This window comes from Grus americana, chromosome 2, assembly GCF_028858705.1.
Source record: "Grus americana isolate bGruAme1 chromosome 2, bGruAme1.mat, whole genome shotgun sequence".
NCBI lineage: Eukaryota > Metazoa > Chordata > Aves > Gruiformes > Gruidae > Grus > Grus americana.
Genome location: NC_072853.1, coordinates 27009505 through 27032660, shown reverse-complemented (window position 1 = coordinate 27032660; position 23156 = coordinate 27009505). Strand labels below are relative to the sequence as shown.

The 23156-nt window shown below is 38.7% G+C and overlaps 1 protein-coding gene across 5 annotated transcripts in view; it reads right to left on the bottom strand.

Annotated features, from left to right (window-relative positions):
* TRIQK (triple QxxK/R motif containing) overlaps positions 1–23156 on the bottom strand; it is a 62981-nt gene that overhangs the window by 5491 nt on the left and 34334 nt on the right. For all 5 annotated transcript variants that reach the window (XM_054817796.1, XM_054817797.1, XM_054817795.1 and 2 more), the window contains one exon: positions 7366–7451. In XM_054817796.1, the coding sequence (XP_054673771.1) occupies positions 7366–7451 (86 nt within the window). The remainder of the gene's footprint in view (positions 1–7365; positions 7452–23156) is intronic.

Here is a 23156-nt window from a genome sequence, read left to right as displayed (position 1 = left end):
CTCTGACGGGAGCAGTTCTTTAACTCCTCTGCCTAAGTTTTACAGTGAATAACACTGAGATAACAATACCACTTTCCTCACACAGGCTTTAGGAACTGGGTGGCTGGATCAGTATTTATTAACCCTGGGAATGAAAAGCCTTAATGAAATTCCAGGTTTGAGAATTATGCAAGAACCTTAGTCTTGAGTTACTGAAGAAGGCAGAGTAACAAAAATCTAAAATAAATGGCCTCACAAAGGACACCTGGCTCTCAGCTAGGGATATGCAGTCTCTTAAGAATTGCATCCAGTTTATGAACTTTTATAAACATAAATTTTGCAATGTAAATACCAAATGAGATGCTACACCACTATTCCATCTTCGCAACAACAGTATATATTGTCATTTTAATTTGTTTTATACTTATCAGGCTTTGCTATTTGTATTTTAAGCCATGCATAGAAATGAAATGTTAAAATACTCCCCGCTCGGCATATATAGCTCCCTTTCTCTTGCACTTTATGGATCATCCCCATCATCCCTCTGCAAAATCCATTTACTCAGAGGATTTCACCATGAATAATTAACCAATATAGAAAAGGTCCTACAGAAATAAACTTAAAATGATCACAGGACTTTTTCTCTCTTTTTTTTTTTTCTTCTATAACATGGTACAGAACGCTAGGAAATAACATCCCTGCTCTCAAATCCCAAAGTACACTCAAAGAAGCCTTTAAAAGGAGCAGAATTTTCTATTATATTCTCTTATATTTAGAACAATGTCTGTAGAACCCTACTGATTTCAGCTTGGTTAAGTTTTTCAGAAACTTTTTCATAAAGGAAACACATGCCATTACAGCATAACGTAGATTTAATCCTCCTATCATTTTTTGTCAGTTTTACGTCTCTCATGCCAAAATACTTGGGTAACGTCCTCAGATTCACCCTGATGAAGCAAGTTGCAGAGCTGGGATCTAAACAAGATTAATCAGGAGATGAAAAAACAGGGATGAGGAAAAAATGTTGGCTATAATAATACAAATCTGGACACTGTGTACGGCAGCATCATATCCTACACACATAGAGAAATATCACACTTTCAGGAAATTTCAGATTTCTTACATATTTTTTATTGTCCTCCAAAGAGAATTGTACCTTTTTTATCTGAAACCAGTTTAAAACTAGTTGAAAGAGTATCACAAATTGCTGTCTTTGAAATGCTAAATTATCCCTAGCTATTTCTGAAAAGAGATGAAAAGAAAATCATGCTGACCAAGGATACCTACAGAAATAAAACAAACATACATGGACTTGACAATCAACCTTTTTAACCCATATAATTTCTAACTGGAAGACTTTATCTGGATATTCACTGTGACCATTTTTTAGAGTTTCAGTGAAATCATATTTAAAAATTGATGTTTACTTCCTTAATGCTGGACATTCTACATCTACTACAAGGTAACAAAAGTCATTTATTAACTTTTATCAGTAATTTTAATAAGTTTTTTATTGTAAAAATTTCAGATGGAACAAAGATCATTATTGTCTCAAATAATGAGAACAAGTTACTATTACAGAGTCATCTAAAAGGCCTGGCCATATGATCAAAAAGCAACAGGATTCATTTTAATACAGCTAAATGCAAGATAATATATACAGGTATCAAAGATGTAGATAGTACTTACAAAGTGGAGGACTCTGCCTTGACAAACTGCGACTCTAAAAAGGTCTTTGGATTTAAGGGGTAACCACTCCCTCAGTGTGATCTCTGGATGTGCAAAGGCAGAGAGATTTCCAGTAGGGAGATGACTGGTATTTTATGTTACAGAAGAACGAGAGGTAGTTTGGTTACAGCATATAACTATATATGCCATACACCTGTATGTAAGTAAGGCGCTTCACAGTGTGGGGTCCTTCTATCTTGTTTACAAGAACCTCTCAAGGTCCAGCTGCAGTTAGATAAGCTCAGTCTTGAAATAAGATGCCATTTCCTAGGAGCAAGAATGACTGAACATTCCAGTTACCTCTTGGGGAAAATATGGACTTCCATGGCTGTGAGTCTTTTATGGTCAGATCTCTCAAAGGAAAGTACATTTTTATTTAGCTACTGGGAAGAATACTTCAACTTGGGCTTGTGTGAAAAGGAGGTCCTGGCTGCCAGCGTTGGAGTGGGTGAAATCAGCCCTCCAGATTGCTCCCCTCTTTCAGGGCCCCCGGAAGACTGGGATTACTTACATGGTCAGTGCTATATTCTGAACCCCTGAAGTACCAGACTGTTAAAAGTAACGGCACCTCATGCTCCCGTGTTTCAGACTTTTCTATATAGGATCAAAAGAAGTCTCCTTCTTTTTTTCAGGAAATTTTCCTCCAATTGCATTGATTTCATTTCTGGCATTTGAAGTTTTGTTGTTGTCAATTATCCTTTGAAGTGTTAGAGATGGCCGTAAGTAGAGAACAAAGCCTGACAAAGATGGACTACTGCTCCGAGATGGTACAGAAAATCCTCCTAAGCTCCTCCTTGGTGCGTCTTGTTCACATGCTGAAAGCCACCATGATTCCTGTACTTAAGCGTACAGGTCAGGCTAGGGTCAGATGGGAGCAATCTGATTTTGTTTTTCTCTTTGCACAAGTTTTTTCCTCTCCCTTCCAATTCAAGGTCAGGGATCAACGTCTGACTACTGGGATCACTGGGAATATCACAGTTAGTCCACTGGTGGCACATTAAGCTCCCCTGCTCTTCATGTGAGGCACATAAGCTGGTTTGAAGACCCAGTATTTTCTCCGTTATAAAGTGCTTGGACTTCCTAGAAAGTATTTGGATGAAATTTTATGATCTGTAACATATAGAAGGCCAGATCAAATGATCTAATAGTCCCTTGTGGCCTTAATTTCTGCAAAGCTATGAAACTATATTCCCAACTTATCTTGGCAAATGTAGTTCACTAAGTTAGCAGATTATGAACAGCATGAAATCAGAGAATACTCTTTGCCAAAATACACTAGGAATGTCTTCTTATCTATTCATACATAACTTGTTCCAGATGAGATACACTCTTAATAGTGAGCTAGCTAGCTACACAATAGATTAAGTAGATACACAAAAGAATGACAGACAGTAAGCTCTCACCTTTTTAGGAAACATTTTTTCCTTAGCTCAATGGATGTACTACATTGCTAATAATTCTCTATGGAGTGGTATTCTGCAGTCGATTATGTCTTTGCAAGTGGGTGTAAAATACTACTGTTCAGATTTGTGTCTACCTTTCAGTAAGAGAGAAAACTTCATCATCTATCCCACGGACCACTGATTCATTCTTGCAGCCTGTGAAAAAAATCTCTCCCCAAGAACTCCCATTACTTTCAGCCTCTGCACACCAAACCCCAGCTATCTGGGGCTGAGCTTCCACATTCCTCAAACCACTTTCTGCTTGCCACCCTCCTGCTGGCACCTCTTCCTCGCCCGCTGAGAGCAGAGTTAGCACCAATGGTGCAGACCCCTTTGCTCCACCTGGTAAGGATGAGCAGGTGGGCTTCCACCAGCACAAGCCCCCCGCGGAGGGACAACAAAACAACCACTCAGAGAAGGTTCCGAGGCTCGCTGTTTGGTCCTGCTACAAATAATTTTGTCTTATCCAAACACCAGGAGACATGCAGCATACTGCTTTCTCTCCGAGTTGTTTCTTGAGACAGGGGTCCTGCTTTTCCAAGAGACACCATATATTTTGGCACTGTCTGTATTAGTGTCACATATACAAACAGAGCCAGCACAACAGCTCTGCTGCAATATTTAATTTTTAAACATGTTTAAAGAGCAAATATTACACACCAAATACTAGCATGGTCACCCTGCTTGAACTAACTTTTGATAGTTATTAGTGCTTAGCTGCTTCTCTGACATTATCAACACGGATAAAATCTCTCATTGGGGAAATTAAAAAGTACTAAATGCCAGTGACTGAAAGAAACTTTGTTACTTTAAACCTTGCATTAAAATGACAAGGCAATCAAAGTTTGACAAGACAAGCTAATTAGTATGCCAGCGATGAAATGTGAAGGATCTCCAGGGGATTGGTTCTGAAAAGTTTTATGTCATTTACAGGGCCTTTTTTTTAAGCGAATGTTGTCAGCTCTCATGGCGAAATACACAATAGTTGAATTTCATTATCTTTGCAGAAATTAAGGACTAAAATCCCTTCACTGTTTTCCAGTCCTCTTTTTTCTCCCCCCTAAATACGACACCAAGTCTTAGTTTACAGCCGGGAATATAAACTCTTCAGGACACTAGTGCAAAACAACTCCAGAGGTATCAATGAGCACTAAACCCCTATTGTTTGAAGTGGCACTATGGTACTTACTGTGTTAGGTATTTCACAGAATTGTAAAAATATCCCTCTTTCCCAGAGAGCTTGTGCTTTTACATGTATGCTAAGGATATCCTTCCTCTACAATATTTTTATTAACTGAAACTTAGCTTTTTATAAGAAAATGTTAATGTATTTTGAAATGCTGCGCACTGCATCATGCACTGAAACCTATATAAACAAATAAAATATATGGTAAATACATGTGTATGTCTTTTCACAAAGATTTACAAGAACTTTGGACACTTCTATTTAAAGCGCTGCCTACTTATTGCATTGCACTGTACTTACACCACTTTTTTTTTCCTCAACACAGACTGAAGAATCAACTGTCACAGCACAGAATCGACGCCCTACATCGTACACAAAGACTAAAATCTCAGCCTTTGGAAGGTGAATCATGTCGCTTATCACCATCAGAAAACTTTGTTACTATGAAGTGACAACTGTGACAATACCTTCCCAAAGGAAGAGCTCGGGCACAATCAAAAGCTCTGAATATCAGGAAACAATTAAAGGAATGCACACTCAAGCCTCAAAATAGTTTCATGAATGTACTTAACCTGATGGGACCTCAACTCTGCTGACTCTTCTGACAGCCACAGACATGAGGAGCAGTTGGTTTAACACCCTGCTGCCATACTAAGCAGGAGACTTCAAGAAATTCTTAGTTCAAAATTTATCCAGAAGACAACAGAGGAGTATCTGGGATAGGTGTGGAGGATGAACGTAAGAAGATCACTCTTGGACAGCTGGAGGAACTTAACAATGGGCCGAGCAAAACAAGCCCTGCCTGAGAGAGGGGGAGAGGTTTCGGGGCTTTGCAGGTAAGCAGCCTCTCCTGGGGTGGGGAGCGTGATTTCCCTGCGGACACTCCAGGCGCATCCGCTGCCCGTGGTGAAGCTCTGATGAACTGGAGGGATAGAGCGGGGGAAGAGTTGTCACTGCGAGACGGGAAGAGGTGCAAGATTACCCCGAGATATTAAATATGCCTCGCTTCTGCGCTGAGCGCTGCAGGGTCTGTCAGCAGAGTGCAGGGTTTTATTCTACAGGGATTGCCCATATTCTGGTAGAAGTATTGTAACATTTAGTAAGCCTGAGGTTGTTGGCATTAAGCAGGCTCAGTGAGAGGGATGCATAAAAAGGCCCTGCTTTCCTTCCCCCACAAGCACATCCCCGGAGGGAAAGGTGCCCAACTTACCTTCCCTTTTGCTTCAGCTCTGTCAGCTTTTCTCAGCAATTAGGAAGCAAAGCAAATGACTGTGATCTGTTTGGGGATGATCCAGAGTCATATTTTAAAGGTCCAGGCGTTCAAAAAATATACACAGCCGGAAGACAATAATTTAAAGAATTTCCTTTTTTTTTTTTTTTTTTAAGACAGAGGCAGAATTGCAAACCTGAGACATTGCACACTGCAACTAGCAGAACCTCCGAAGCACAATATCCTGTGACCTGGAGAGCATGAGTGTGCCTTGATGGCAAAACTCCTTCTTACCAAGAAGTCAGGTGGTGTTCTACTATAACATGCAGGAATATATTTGTACAAAATAAACCATTCTTGATTTCTTTACTCACTTATACTTGATTCTTCATTATACATATGATTACACATATGCTTTCCTATTCTCCCTCATTTTAAAGTAAGAATTATTTAAGAAAATAAGGAAATAAAACAGGTTTTGAAGGACCAAGGTTCATATTTTTCTCACTTGTGAAAAACATGCAAAAAATCTGTACCTTTTAAAAGAACTAGGTTGTACAGTAAAAGTCTCCAAGTAGACCATCACTTTTAAAAGGTCATGTCATTGAAAGTAAAATGAAAAGAAAAAGTAAAATTTAATAAGAAAGGAAGGAAAAAACATTACACTCAAAAGGTTAATAATCTATCCTTTAAACAAAAAAGGCAATCTACTTTTTCTCATTAAAACCTGACACACAGCACTAACTGAGGAGATTATGTTGTGAAAACATACTGCATCGCACGGTAATGCTTGATCGAGATCAGCAATCAGGAGCAAAAAGAAAGCACTGTTTCGTGATTATAATAGCAAATTCTGGAAGACAACCAAATACATCATCTGGCAGCTCAACAGCTGTTACAGCTTGGTAGTAATACCTTGGCATTTGCTATAAGCTATAACTTGAAAAAATTGATTTCTCATCTGCCAGAAACAAGAAAATGTTCTCCTTTTAACATTTCTGAAGTTTCTTTCACTGGAATACCCAGGTATTTGATCCACTTTTTTATTTTGCTCAGTTTTTACCCTGGCTGCTAAGCTAATTGTATATCAATTTGATTCAAAAATAAGTCTGAGGGAAAAACACTGGATGCAACTTAAATAAACTATGTGCGTTCAGATAAATCCTGTTTGGATGACACACTGGGTAGTAAATAGCACAAAATATTCCTAATTGTCCTCCTTGCTCACATGCATAGCCGTGATCAAATAGTCATTATTATACTTCATACCTGCTGAAAAAGGGACATTTCCAAAATAAAGTTCAGTGCCTTTCCATGTGTTTTGCTTTTAGTTAAGCCTTCTTCTTCCAAGTCAGGGGCAGTACACAAGGATGTAGGCTGAGATAATGCTGACAATTTACAATACTTAACAAACTCAGTCTTTAAATTACTCCTGGGTATAGGATAGTAAGAGGAAGGAGGAAGATGTTTATTGTAAGGTTTATAACTACATGAAATCATTAAAGCATTTGTTCTCTGTGTAGAGAGGTTCCCTGAAAAGATCAATTTTCTAAGCATACAGTACTTCATTGACCCTGAAGTAAGTATGCATCATAACAAGGACATGGACTACTTAAATCTTTTAGCATTTCAACTATGCTAGTTATTTTAGGGTTAAGTAAAAGCAATCCATCATAAATATTTTAGATTTTGGCATTCTACTTAGATTTTGAAGTGTCATAAACAATATCTCTCAGAAATCAATATTCACACAGTACATCTATGGGGAAGAGAAACAACATATACACAAAGGTGGTATAAGCTATCAAATAGGTCTCTACCTTTACGCCTAGTGCAGTTTTCTTGGCCTCTGCTTTTAATCTTGTAGCTCTTAACATAGGCCTGGTTTTCTTATAATCTTGTTTTCCTAGAGTAGAAAAGCACATTTAATGAAAATGATGTAAAAAGAATATAAAGAATTTCAGCAATTATTTCAGTTGAAAAGTCAGATATAACATTTTGAAAACATCCCACAGTCCAGCACTTTAAACAGGAGCTACTCTGTAAGACAGGGGCTCGATCCGTGGAACAACGGTCCTTAGCACAGACAACGACAGCAACAAGCAAGGGCCAACAAATCAGCATAGAACCTATTACTCCAGAGGGATATCAAAATACACGTACGGATAGCCATCCACTAGTGCAATGATTATTAAATTGTTCAGTAAGCATCGGACAACAAATAAGTAGATTAAAGGTGGATGATGTTTTTCCCTCACATTTCAATCAAAGCAAAATTTTCATTATAATTTTTGTTGGTTAGTCATCTCTAATGCATATATAAATGTGTAATACAGGACATTATGGTGAGTGTAAATGTTTCATCATTCTGAATCAGAACATTATTTGCGTGTATCAGAACTCAGACATGCAGGTCAGTCCAAGTAAGTGCTCATAAAACTATTGCTTCACACCATCTGCTTGTAGAAACATGTTACGCAGAATCTTCTAGAAGTGTCTTAGATGGACTTTTTAAAGCTTACAGGGACTAACTCTTGCAGCCACAAAGAGTGCAGCCAAGTGCTTGATTACTGTGAGTCCATATGAACCGAGTTCAGAGGAGGACATGCAAGTACTTAGATATGGCATAAATCATTTAACTTAATAATAAAGCAGAAAACACTTGATATCTCTCAGGGATATTTTTGCTGTCTGAAGGGCCTGTTACTGCTGTGCTATGCACTATTAACCATAGCTTCTTTAAGTCAACAGAAGTCAAGGTACGGATACAGTCACAAAAGGAGGAGAAGGAAAAGGAATTGGTGAAGAAACTGCTCAGAGGGGTAGAGCTTCAGTACAACCACTTTGGCTTTTCAAAAAAGTGCTTTCCATTTTTCCCCCCTAATGCCTACATTCCTTGTCATCGTTTTTGCCTATATCCAAAGCTGAGCTACAATGCTTAAAGCAGAAATGTTTGGCCATTTTTAAACCACTTATTTCATATAGTTGTACATTAGCTTTCATTATTGTTATATTCAAATAATTTAACCTTTCCTCTAAAACTGCGCCCAGTAGTTTTGTGCATGCAACACTCCCATCTGCTGAACCAGATGTGATCTTACGTTCATAATCAATAGTGCGATCTTCTCATTTTATGGTCACCTTCAAATATTATATTGGGATATTATAGTGCAGTGGTGAAATTCTGAAACATGAATTGGAAAAGAAAGGTCTTCTCCAGTGATATACTGGATTCATGGAAACACACCTTTGCCCTTGTATAGTCTTTCTATCACTCTGCTCACATTCAATGCAAAGCTCCTCTCTGTAGCATATTGCGGATGCTGAACTCGCATTACGAATTTGCTTTCGTCATATAATCTCTCCTCAGCCTTAGGGATTATATATTGTGAAGGTCTCTGTATTATCCTTTGGTCAGATATTATTCATAAAAGACCTGAAATAACTTAGAAAATACTCAATGAAAAAAGGAAAAATGACTGAAACCATGTCTATTGGGGAAAAAAAAAGCAGCATATATCCAAGGAACCTTCTTAGAGGACAGAGTGAAGAAAAGATGACAGAATGACTATTTATGTCTGATGCTCCACTACGTTCATCCAGCCAATGTATCTCATTTGTAGGACAGGACCACTGCAGCATTATTCTTCAGAAGTCAGTAATATCTGATAATAGGATGCATCAGGAGTACAGTAATTTTTTTGAACACTTAGGGAAAGAACTGCAGGAACCACCAAAATGGCCAAGTCATGAGACGAAGCCAGCCAGAAAGAGAACGTGTTTCTTCTCCCTAAAGTACTGCAGCTGTACTTTTGCTATGAAATAGTTAAAGAGCTGTCAGAATTTCCATTATAAATGGCAGGAGTTTATAACTCATAAAAATTCACTCCAGGCTGAAATTTGGCATAGATATACCCCAGCCTTGAATTTTTTTGTTTGTTTGTTGGGAGCCAACTTTCAATAAAGTGATGCAGCTGTTCTTACTTGCAAACAAACTACAGAAATTTATCCGAGATGTTTTAAGCATGAAAAATACCTTTGTTTAGAAGTATATAACTGACAAGGACTAAGTTCAATTTCAGTTCTCATAATTCAGGTTTGCTGCTCTCCTGTCTGGGGTAAATAAAGCAGGACAGTCAGAGGTTTCCCTTCCAGTGATAAAATGGCAATAGATAATGAAAACTGGAAAGCTTTGTAAGGCCCATTTGGAATGGGAAACAAGTCAGCTACTGAAACCCACCTCCCCTTCCTCCCATTGCCCATCCTCCCTCCTCCTCTCCAGGTCTCAGCTGTGAAGGGGTAAATATTGCACAGAAGACCCAGCCCGTGAACTGCATCTATCGGCAGGACCAAGTCTGTTCCTAGAAAAGGGAAACCTTATTGGTGTTCTTTCCCTTGGTTTCAGGCACTCTGCTACTGTTTATTCCAGTATTGTGGCTATGGCTAAGACTGGATTCTACTTATCAAGAGAATACTTCCAGATTTACATTAAATCTGATATGAACAACTAACCCCCCCATATAACAAATAGGCTATTTTAATAATGACTCTAGAGCTGGTAGTTCTCCAAATCTATGCACCTGCCATTAATTTACCACTCTCCTTGCTAAATACGATAGCCAAAAGGAAAAAAAAAAAAAAAAAAAAAGGTAGGGAAACAGTCTGAGTCCACCAAGTGCAAAAGTTTAAAAAGGGCATCTGTGGAGTTCTTTGTAATGAAAACCAGATTCAGCAATTGTACTAAAAGACTCTTAAAACATCTGAACTTTCTGAGGCCTTGGGAAAGACATCTGCACTACAGCACTATAAAGAACTATGAAATGCAAAGCCCCTACCACGTGAGTACTGATCATTACCACCTGGAAAACAAGCACAAATAAATAATACAGGCTCCCTATGTTCTTTTGGGCCTACAAATTCAACCAGTTGGAATACGTATATTCACACTCCCCATGTCTTCTAGTTTTATCTCACTTATCCTGCAAGCTTTCTTGTACATTTATCTGTCAGAGTCATCAGCTTAAGCTGTTTCTTCTTCCCAGGAAGTGACCGTCAAAGCCAGTTAAGACAGACTCATCATCATTTGTCTGCTTTACCCAATGTCTATTCAAGACACTGAGTTTTCCTGAGGGAACGTATGAAGGCAAGAAGAAGCCAAAAAGACAGAATTGGAAAACATCCAGACCAAATCTTACTTTTTGTATTACTTAAGCAAAATCCTGTCCTCTTCTACTTCTCATTATTGTTATCAATTCGTCATCTCATCTCTTCTCTCAAACTCCAGTGTCAGCTTTTCTCTTTTCTTAACTTTTTTTATAACTACCCCAGTTTCCTTTTTTTTTTTTTTACAAATTTGCCACTTCTTTCTTTACAACTTTTCCTAAGTCCGTCACTTTCTCTCCATTTTTAAGGCCAAAGAACTAGCCCATAATAGGGCAACTTTTCTTACTGACTACAACCATCGTCTCTCTGCTCCCAAGACCAGGTGCAAAGATCATCCACCTTTCCATTTCAGTGCTTGAGGTTGCCTTAGCCCTTCAGAAGCTCTCCAGAGCTCACCTTTCATCTCGCCCCTTCCTTCCATCCTTCTTGCACAGTTTTTTCCACTCCTTTGGTGGCAAAGTGACCTCAGTAGCAGTTTCACTGAGCTGTGCCCTGTTTACAGATCCTGCTTGGAAAACTTTCCACGTGTAGAAACGAAGACTATTCTACCAGCTGTAGGATTAGAAAAGGGTGAAGATAAGGGTGAAATAGAGGGACTTTTGGAGCTACTAAACGCAGCTGTATTGTGATTAATGCCAAAGTGTCTCCCTTAGAGCAAATATTAGGGATTCATACAATATGAAACATGGGTTTGTTTCTCCTCATGTAACTAGGATTAAAAAAACATGGATTTTACAAGAATTTTTGTGGTTTATCTCTACTCACAAGGGAAACTGAGATCCCACATATGTTCTATTCAATAACTTTAATAACAGATTAGAGATGACCTGATCTTGTATAGTCAGTATTCTTTTTAACTAAACCTCCAGTGACATCATGATTAATGCAAAACTTAAACTACATAATACATATGAGCTAGACGAGTTCATTAAGTTCTGGGTGACCATTTTTTTTTTTCTTCAGGCTACAGAAATACTGCGACATTACCAGGTAGTATGCATAACACTGTACTTTTGCATACATACCAAGCTCTGTTATACATGTAACTGAGAACGCAATTTCCTGAGCACTATATTTAAGAAAACTGCCTACATTTAAGATTGTGTTGAAAGATGCTGCCGTTTAAGATACAACCTGAACAAATCTACAGAATAACTTCACGAGAAAAAAAGAATTAGATTCCCAACCCTTCTAGATATTTACTCTTTCATTCTAACAATAGCTCATTACTGGAATTGAATAACAGACTAAAGACTGCCTCCCTGCTTTTCAATTCATCAGGCTTAAGCAGAAACAGGACTGCATCTTTGGCCTTTGTTGATGCTGCTGTCCAAGCTTATTATCATATGAATATCTAGTTATTGTTTTATAAATGTTCACATTTCAGGAGCTCCCTGCTTTCTTTTCTCTCAGTAGACTTTACAATATCCACCTTCATTATCATCATGTGGCAGCATTGCTCTTCGCCTGCATTTGCTACTTTAAAAATTAATGCACTGCTATTTTCTGAATACTGTACTGCGTAAGCTGCTTATGAGTACATTATGCTATCAAGCAAGCACATGCAGAAAAGCTTCCTAAACTGTTATTCTTTCAATGAAAATACAGCTGGTTCTGCTTCAAAGGCACTTCTTTTCACCTGCAAATGGACTTGCTCCTACACTTATTCCTCAATTCATTGTCTTTTATTTGTGTCTGCAAATCTTTAATTGCCTTTAATTAGAAAAAAGTAAATTCAGTGCTTTAATCTTGCAAATACATTCAATCATAATTCTGTCTGGGATGAATACCAAGTTCTATTCACTGACTGATCTTTATAACAAAGGTATATAAATTTATTGTCCGTTTATATAGACCACACCAATTAAGCCACAATGGAAAAGCAAATAGATAAGAGTCAAAATATTTGAAATGAGAAATGTGCAATCTAAATTTAATTACTCAGACAAATTATTTGAAGATGAGTTATTTACAGCATGCCAAAAAAACTGACAGATAGTAAAATTTGCTAATCAACATTAAAGATTTAAAATTCCTTTCAACACTTTCACTATAATTCCTAACCACCAACAAACTGCTGTCCTCAATATTTCTGTGCTGGTATTACAGTCATAATCAAAATATTAGTAAGACATTTTCCATACAGTAGCAATCCATTTCATATGTTAAAGAATTAAGGTGTAATAAAACTACAACTACTGGGTAAATTTTACTTACCAGTAGTAGTTTAACTAAAGTACATTAATGTAACTAACTGATGCTGAAACCCATACTAAAATGTATACACAGCTAATTAGAAACTAGAGACAAACTGCGGCAAGCTTTACTGTCACACTGGAAGTGTGAAATCATACACCTAGTTAAGCTGAAATCAATGTTCTTATTATGATTATTGATCAGAATTAGCAAAGGTTCCAGGAACCCTCCACAAAATCCCACAGAACAAACCAAGAACAAGGAAATGGTCCTGTGGTCTTTTCAAGGTTTCCACAGTCTGACTTCGAGCATCCCCTCCTGTTCCCTGCTGTAAGAGGGGGAAGGGAAAAGTTAGATCTCACTGGCAGGGGTGAAGGTCCAAGATGGAGCAAGGCTCAGTCACGCTATTCTCCACAACCTCCTTACATTCAAGACATAGAAGGTCACCTGGCTTCAGTTTTAGGTGATTGCTTGTCTAGGTGTCTCTTTACTTCCAATAGAGAGACTTCTCCCAAGAGTGAGTAAGAGCAGTCTAGGACAGCCTAAAGTGCTCCCTGGCAGCACCTATTTTACTGTCACCAACAACATAGAGAGCCTAGAGATGTTCAGCACCCAAGTCAGGTGGGTTGGTTTCACCTCTAAGATTAAGCAGAATGAATCTGAGCCAAGGAAACTACATCTAAAGGACAAGTGGAGAAAGAGAACCATTTTCCCATATGATTCTATCTATCTGGACTCTCGGGACATTTGAGGACATGGCCAAATTACCTTTGAAGTAATTATCTTAAATATTACTAGTACTATAGAGAGAACATCGCAGAGCCACAAAGGGACTGTAAAATGCATCTAAAATGACAGCTTGAATTCCACCCTTGCTCAGCTATGCCGTGGTGGTTCCCAAGCCAGTTAGCTTGGCTCTACTACAGAGCCACTGCTGTGAAGATGTTCCATAATTATCACACTGCTTCTTCAGAACCCTTCCTGTGTACCAGCTATGGTCCCTGGGGCTTTAAGCTACAGTCTGATAGGTTAGAAGGGATTTCTGGAGGTCATCTGGTCCAACCCTCCACTCAGAACAGAGCCAACTTCTAAACTGGATCCAACTTCAAAGTTAGCTCAGGGAGCTAGTCTAGCTGAGCTTGTCTAGCTGGATTTTGAGTATTTCCAAAGGTGGAGATTACACAAGCTCTCTGAGCAACCTTTACCAACAGTTGACCATCCTTCTGGTAAAACATTTTTCTCCTACCTAATTGGAATTTGCATGTTCTAACTTGCCTCTTGTCCTACCATTGTGCACAGTTAGGCTTCGCCCTGTCTGTAGCCTCCTATTAAATATTTGTAGACAGCAATAACATCTCAGGTGAGCCTTCTCTTCTCAGAGCTGAACAAACCAGCTCGCTCAGGCTCTCCTTGTACATCTTGTGTTCCAGATGGTCACCTTGGCCCTTCACTGGACTCGCTCTAGTATGTCCATGTCCTCTTTCTAGTTTTCTTGAAGATTTACCTTTTTCCAATCATGAGGGAACGCTTCCCTGGAACCGGCTAACTGGTTGACAACTCAGGGAGAATTTGGCCATAAAATCACATTGTCTGAAATACCTTAATGCAACTACAGTAATGTAACTAAAGTGCACCACGGGAATTCAGCAGGGTCTGTAAACAGCAAGTCAATTGAATAAGAAGTTCAAATCAGTTTGTACTTTCAAAAATTCTGTAATTTCACACTAGTTTATTTTTTAATAGGGGGAATATAAGAAGTATTTTTTTTCCTACGTGCCCTGGGACTCCTCAAAACTGGGCTCTATCATCTCATACACAGTAGCAGAATTATTAAGTGCCTTTATTAATGCCAGCAAGTTAGGTGTCTGGCATGGGGAAAGAATTGTTTTCTCAGCAACATTTTCTTTATAACATCACCCAGATCCATAAAGGTACCTAAGCACCTAGCTTCTAAGGTGATTAAATATCTTTGAGAGATTTTTAAACCAGTCACTGGATATTCATTGAGTAACAGAATTTGAATCCAGTGAAACTCTGTGAAACTCCACTCACACACGACACATCTTAAACATGCATGTCTCATCTGTAACACTATAACTCTAAAACTAGAATAACTATCTATTTAGGATGTTAGAGGAACCTCAGAAAAAGAAAGTTCCACAGGAATTTCAGGCCTAACCTCCGATAAAATCAGACAGCAAATCACACATCAGTAACAGTGTTGTAATCTATGTTTGAGAATCGGCAACAGAACTTTAGTTCACATCTATGGCAACAAGACCAAGCTCTCAAGTATTTATTATTGGTTTTTATGCTCTTAGTGTCACACAGACGTATTCAATGACCATTCTTTTCCTGAGAAGCAAAAGTAGTGATATTTTCTTATTTTTAATTGCTGTGGTTCCAAACGGAGCTTCTGGAGTCTTAGGTTAACAGAAACGTTTTGATATGTCTTATACCTACTCAAGAGTATGTCTGTGCCCAGAAAAGGCAGGAAAACCCCCCACAGCCTCTCTCTTTTTTTATTCAGGTTTAATGGCAGCTCAAATCACTGACCATTTTTCAATCTTGAGAGACGGAACAGCTTGACACTAATAATACATTTGCAAAGGACACATCATCATTTAACACAACATTAAGTGCTCAGGGACAACTTTTTACCGTAGACACAATGTGCTCTGAGCTCAGGGTTGACATTTAATGCTACAAAGATAATCCAACCAGTCATTCATGAGGGGTAAATTAATTTTCAAGCAACTATATTTCAGCTTTAAGCCAACAAGAAGGATGCATTAAAATGAATAAGTTCCTTTTATGCTGCATGCAAGATTAAAAAAAAAACCCAAAATATAAAGCATTCTTAAATATACCAAAATATACCCATTTAATTATTGCTATCTTTCCCTGATTCCAAAACAGAAGTCTGGTAGTATTTGTTAAATATAATATTCTGACTGGCAATAGAATCCCTTAGAAAATCCCTCAGAAATTGCTATGAGTTGCCATGAAAAGCAGCATTTCAATAAATAAATAAATGCTTTATATTTAAAATCTGTATTAAACATACATTGATTGTAATGAGCAATTAAGAACATATTTAAATTATCACCTTTTCTGATACTTCTTTTAAGGAATATTTTAAAAATCTATATAAGCAATTAAGAAAAGAAATTCAGAAAACTGGTTACCAATAATGTACAAAACAAAAAATAACATCAATACTTTTAATCAGCTTATTAGTCAAGTAATTTCATTGTTTTCAATACCTGTAGAATATACTCAATTAACTGCAAGACCGTTATAAAAGATCTGAAGAACAGCACTAAAAACATTGATGCTTACTAGATACTATTTGATGGGGAGTCCTTTTTCCACGCCTTTCAGTGCTAAATCATCTTTTACAATCTTTTGCTCCAGCCCAACAGGTGCATGCCTACAGCCATTAAAAAGTAATAGCTCCATGTAAAAGGAGTATCTTCCACGCACATGATGGTAGTTCTTCAAATAACCTTTCCAACAATCTCTTTTACATTTCCTACTCAGACAGACAACTATGAAAACATTAAATACCTTTCTTAAAAATAAATTAACACGACTAATTTGAAACACATCACTGGGTGGGTGTTTCGCTTCTTTTCTTCTCCACCTACATAATATATACATGCATTGATGTGCACATGTAGTTTTGAGCACATTTTTATTACATTGCTATGGAACAACTACTAGCAGTTTCACTTTCATATAAACAACCATGTTTCAGTATAAATTCTGAAAATGAGAAAAGCAAAACAAAAATACTACTGCTTAGGAGTGAAGTACCCACCATTAATGCAATTAAAAGCTGTATTTTTATCAAACATTTGATTAGATGATTTTTGGACGCTGGAAACTATCATACTATTTCTTTGATGATGAGGGGTGTGAAAAAGGCAGCGTAAGGCATGGTAAGAAGGACACACAGCACACAAAGAGTCTTTCTGCCTTTCTGAGACTGACTGCACCCAGCTCCAATTTGGCTTACGCTGATTTTATTAACTTTGTTCACTGCAAATAGAGGGAAACGTGATATACCCCGAAATAAGTGGAAACAGACTTATGGTCAGAGCTTCTAGGAAGATGGAGGTAGCATGCAGCGCCATCGTTTCGGAGCTGCACAAGTCCTGAGCGTGCTCTTCTGGTCTTTGCCATCCCTGTCCCTAGAGGTCTCAGACTTTATTTAACATACCCCGTTTGAAGGTGTACTCATAGGTCACTCAATAGGGGAAAAAACTGAACAGGAGGGGATCTGCCAGATAGAAGCTAAGTAGCAAAGACAAGAGAAAGTGAGATGATTAATTGTTGCCCCAGATACCCACCCGGAGGACTCATCCAGTAAGCAGGTTCCACAGAGGGACTGGAGAGTCACAGAAAAAGAGATCCTTACAATCGGAGATGGCACAGCCTCACGAGCTGTCCCCCGGTGCTTCACTAAGTCTATCACAAAAAGTTTCCTCGTGTCCAACATCTAACTCAAGTCTCCCATACTGAACTCTTAGCACATTACTTTTTGTCATATCCACCACAGACTTGGGGGACAGTTGATTTATTCCCTTTTTCTTTGCATAAGGCTTTTATGTATTTACTGACTGCCATTACATCTCACAAGCGTTCTGCTCTCCAGATTGAATCAGGCCTTCAGTCCCAGTCCTTCAGTCTTTGTTTTCTGGGCTCCTCTTGCTCTCCTCTGGACTATTTTCCTGATCTTTGTACAAAATTGAACACAGCACTTCATTTGAGGCCCTATCGGTATCTTTTATGTATGTACTCTCCTTACACATTCAATCACAGTCTGCCTGTGACTCTGCTCACTGTTATAAACCTTTTCTCCAAAATTATTGCCTAAGCATCTTACCCATATTCAGTCTATAGGTTGATTATTTATACCAAAGTTAAGAATCTTGTCCTTTTCCTTGTTGGATTATATTCTATTTTTCCAAGCCATTTCATCCATTTCTGAAATTTTATTTGAATTTTAATCTTAAACTCTTATCTCTTTACTGTCTCCCATACTGGTATAATTTGCAAACTAAATTCATCATCCCGCTTGCAATTAAGATATTGGGTCCACTATGGATCCCTTATTACACCTTCACAAACAGACAATAAACCGTTAATAACTACCAAGAACAGCTTTGATACCAGTTTTGTACCCATCTTGCAGTAGCTTCTTATTCGTGCATCTCTAGTTTGTTTACCAGAAGATGTTGTCAAAAAGCCTTGACAAGGCATATGGCACCTCTTCCTCTTCCCCATCGATAAGGTTTGCTACTCTGTCAGAGAAGGAAATTGAACTGATTTGACAAACCACGTTGGCTGTTGCTTACCTCCTTGTTGTACTGTAGGTGCTTACAAGACACTGTCTGTCCCTGTCCTGAAGAGCTTATTGTGAAGGATGAGGAAGCTGCATTCAATAATTTATGAATATTATATGTCCCATCTGTTTGATTGTTATTGTGATGTTGGCTTTATAATTACTAGAGGTTAGCTCCAATAAAAGCTAGCCTGTGCTTAGGCAGGAAGGTAGGAAAATTCTACTAATAGTTCTCCACTGAGAGCATTTAAAGACAATAAAGGAAAATATAGAGACTGATGACCAGGTCATCCAATTCAGTTGCCCACAATAAAGCATATCCATGTAACAGATGTTCCACAAAACATCTTCTCTGTTCTTTTTATCCCTGCAACTACATAGCCAGAAATTTCTCCCATTGTCTTACATAAATGACTTTCTTTTGACCTTAAACAGAACAGGAGCAACTGAGGTCACAGGAGAAGTCAAAGATTCCCTACTGGGGTATTTTTTCAGGAAAAAAACACCACACACATGTAAATGATTCTAAGACCATGATCAAAAGGAAAGCAATACCCCTTTCCCTCCTTCTCTGCTGAAGAAAATCCCTTTGTCAGCCCTAGCCTACCTGAACCAGCAAGAAACTCTTCCAGACCATGTCTCTGGCAATAAGTTTAACATCTTGAGCACATGAACAGGACCAAACCAACCACTGCCTGAAAAATGTTTTCAGTATCAGTAATCTGAAATTTATTCCCAATTACTCTGGTGTATATCATACTACTGTACGACTGCCAGACAACATCACTGAGTCATTCACAGCAGCGGTTGCTGAATAAGCACCACAACATCACCAAGTACTGTAACAATAATATTAAACTTTCTGGATAAAGGGTCAGTGGTGTTTCAGAAGAGGAGGATCTCTCTCCCTCTGCTGTAGTTAACCCCACACTACCTGATCTGTTCAACCTTATTAGGTGACTGGGGCCTGTCCGTGGGGAACATCAGAGTGGGACTGTGGCACCACATGGATCTGGAGTCATCCCTTCTCCTGTGTCCCTGTTCCCCTACAAGCACACTCCCAGGAGCCAGAGACCTCCCCAGCCAAACCTGACCAGCCATTCTGCTGTGAGACTTTGGTTAGAGGAGGGATGGGGACAGCTAGTCCAGGAAGGGAAGGACACAACCCGTCACCCACAGCTTCATTTTCCTTTGCTGGAACAGTAAGGTCTTGGGGGTGGCACAGAAAACCTGAGCGACTCAGGGAATGGATGAGGCCATATTGAACAGAGTAGAGGACTTCCATTGCAGACACCACATCGCATCCGCTTCTAACAGTTTCGCAGTTTTCTGTTCTCACACACAGTAGGATGGCAGTATTTGAATGGTAGTAGTACATCACCCAACATTAAATCATGTATCTGATTTTATTAAAAACAAAAAAATCTTGTGGCAAACAAAGGACAAAGTCATATGATGAGCCAGGGACAGAGCCTCAGAGACAGTGCAGCTCAGCAGAAGCTAGGGTCACTTCTCTCTAATGCCTGCCTTGTTGAGCTGAAATCCCTTTTAACATTAGCCTGCATCATTGCTGCCAAGATTAAAACCATTCTTTGCTTCAGACTGACTCACTGTTAATTTGCCACGGGTCACAACTTGCTAAAGAAAAGCTTCCCAACTCTGAACCAAACAAAGCCTGGACTGGAGCTAGAACTTGTGGTGACGGACTAAATTTACAGACGTAGTCCAAGCGTGGGATTCATAGCGTTCACCTAGGAGTGTAGAAGCTGCAAGAGCTGGGGGGGGACACCCTGTGAACAGCCACATCACACCCCAAGGACAACGGCACAGGTTGAAAAGGAAAAGAGTAGGGGAAGGAAGAAAAAACATCTGGGTGAAGAGACTTGCATGAGGTCAGGCACCAGAAGAATGGCACAATCGTGATCCTGAATGGCACAACCGTGATCCTGAATGCCTTAACTCCTGATCCAGTGTCTTATCCAGTGGATAATGCTTTTCTCAGAATTGAAAATAAATTGGATGCTGTCTGCCAAGATGCAGTAATTCCTTACTGGCAAGTCATATCATTCTGGACCAGCTGTATATTACTAGACCATCCCAAAATACAAGTTGTAATTTATTAATTCTGCCTAAGTAAAAGGTTTCCAGTACTACTGTCAGCATTTGCAGTTCTCACTTCAATGAAGCATATTGCGAAGGATGCTTTGTCAGACCTATATATCACTGTCACTCCAGGAGTCAATGTGCTGACAGTCTTAGCAGAGGTGGATGTTACAGGATACTGTGAAAGTGATTATGTAAGATGGAAAAGCAGGTTTTTGGAGTCTCGCTCCAGCAATACAGAAATCAGAGGCTTTTAATGGAATTAGCGGAGAAGGGAACATCTCTTGTACACATCACCATTATCCCTTGGGATCCTAAAATTACTCGTGAGGAATAATCTCTCCAACTCACTCATAATTTTAGCACTCCTAAGAACTACGTATCTTCAGTTCACCCATAATTTAAACTTCTTTCCTTCAAAAGAAACACCACCTGACAGGTCTTAACTAAAAGTGAATGACAGCAATAGCAGCTTACTTGAAAGTGTAAAGGAAATGCATATTTATGAGCATCCAGAGCAATGGTTTATGGACCTCAGAACTAAAGGTGCAATAATGTCTTGAAGGCATATTAGGAAACACAATTTTATCTTCAAAAGCCAAACTGGGCTACAGCCAGTGGTGAGATCCGTGTTTGTGTTAAGAGAATAGGATAGAGCAACCTGGCTAACTTTAAAATTTATCTTTATTCTTCCAGACATACTACTCCATCTTTTTCTTTTCCCTTTCTGAAGGCTCATAGAAAAGGAACTACATATGTATGCATGTAGTGTATTAAAACATGTAAAACAATGGCATCTTACTCCTGACTTCAGGACTGGACTTGCTGCCTTACAGGTGAATGTCTGACATCATTCGCAAATACTGCAATCTTCAATATATAATGAAGAATAGCTAGGCTTTACTTCACATCTTCTCTTCAGGCATATAAATTTGTCAGGTAACTTAAATGCTGTATTTTTCCAATCACTTTGCCATCAGAGTGATGGTAATGAGTTTATCTGAGACCTTTTGATTTTATTTCATCATTTGCACCAGCATCAGTGCTCTGTTGATGTTTTATAGAATAAAGTCAGTCGGTTTCAGTAATAGTCCTATTTTGAACATGACTATATTATAAACAATTTAAATAGTGAAAGACATGTATTAGGGCAATTTATTCACAGAAACAAGGACTGCTCCCAGCATCATTTTTTCCGAAACTTTATTCCACAGGATGATCTTTTAAGTACGCTGCCTCTTGTAGGAAACACACAAGAGCTGGAGAGACTGCTGAGGAAAATAGTCTACCATCTGGAAAACTATTTGATTAGAGCAGATAAAACATGGAGCTGTTTTCTGTTCCTGAATCTTCCATAAAATTACTGTATGACCTTGGGAAATCTCTTTTCCTTGCAAGACTTTGGTACTCATCAAAAACTCTGAGATCCTGGTCTAATGGTGTAATAGAAGTGAAAAACACTCATGAGTGTTATCTATTAGAGATGATTCTCTGATGGCCTATATTAATTTCTTTTTAAAGATTTGTAAAATTACATTTACAAATATAATGAGAAACAATTAAAAAAAGTACCTGAAAAAGTAACCGAATCTGCTACTGACCCTTAAAGTCAATTTCTTATTCATTAAAAATGTGTGTTAAATATTTATAAACCCATGCACAAAGCAATTTCAGTTTCTGGAATTAAAAGCATACAAAATTAAACAGAATTACACAGAAAACTAACATTTAGTTATGCCTGTTTCCTCACAAGGTGTTTATACAAGCACTGCTCTGATCACAAAGGTCCAACGTAACCCCGCTCCCCACTCTGTCTTCCCTTGCTGAAGAAGTCCCTCTCTGTAGAGTCACCTAGTGCGGTCTAGCACGCGATACAGGACACGGAACTTCAGCCACGCACCATTAGGTGACCAGTGATTTGGTCCTAGTTCCGGTGCATCTCCTGCGGGAAAGTCCTGATGTGCAGCATCAGCAGAGAAAATCCCCCACCTCCCGTGGTGGTGGGCTCCCGACAGGCAGGATGGGCATTGCTCAGGGCAGGTGAGAGAGGTTATTTGTAAACTACCCGAACAGTTCGCCATTAACATTTCTCGCTCTGATTGACTCTGTTCTTTAAACATCCCAGAAAGGACACATTATACATAGCATGAGGAGTGAAAAACAGTCAATGCATTTGTTTTTCAGAGTCATTTTTCAGTTCCTCACAACCTAGAGGTTGGTCTCACATTTGGAGTGTATTGTTTTTCTGAATGTCTCATTTTGTAGATAGATAGACACAGAAACACAGAACAAAACAAAGTCGCACACTCTCCCTCCCAACGGCCTGTTTTTCAACTGTTCATTTCCTCAGAAGAAAAGAGACACAACTTCAATTTCAGTAACAACGCAGTCCGTATGACAGACGTACTTTTCCTAGATCCAAGAAAAAGCCAGTGGATCTGATTATGTCAAGTTCTAAGAATTTAGCAAAGGGATTTTGCATATGCAGAATAGAGAACAATAAATTATTAAAACAAAATTACTGCAACTAACATTTGAGTGAAAAATGCATGAAATGAAGATTTACATTGAGTTACTTCTTAGTTCTCTTGGTGCAAAATCCAAAGCTGTGGCAGAAATACAATGCTAATTTAACGCTCACATTCTAATCTGTGATTTTTTTTCTTCTTACAATTAAACGGCTACAGAGTGTGGCAAAAGGACTCACAGTTGACTCCGTGATGTGCTAGTGCTTTATTTTTTACTGTTTTTCTCCACAGAAATATCATAGGAAAAATCTTTAGGCACCCAACTGTACTT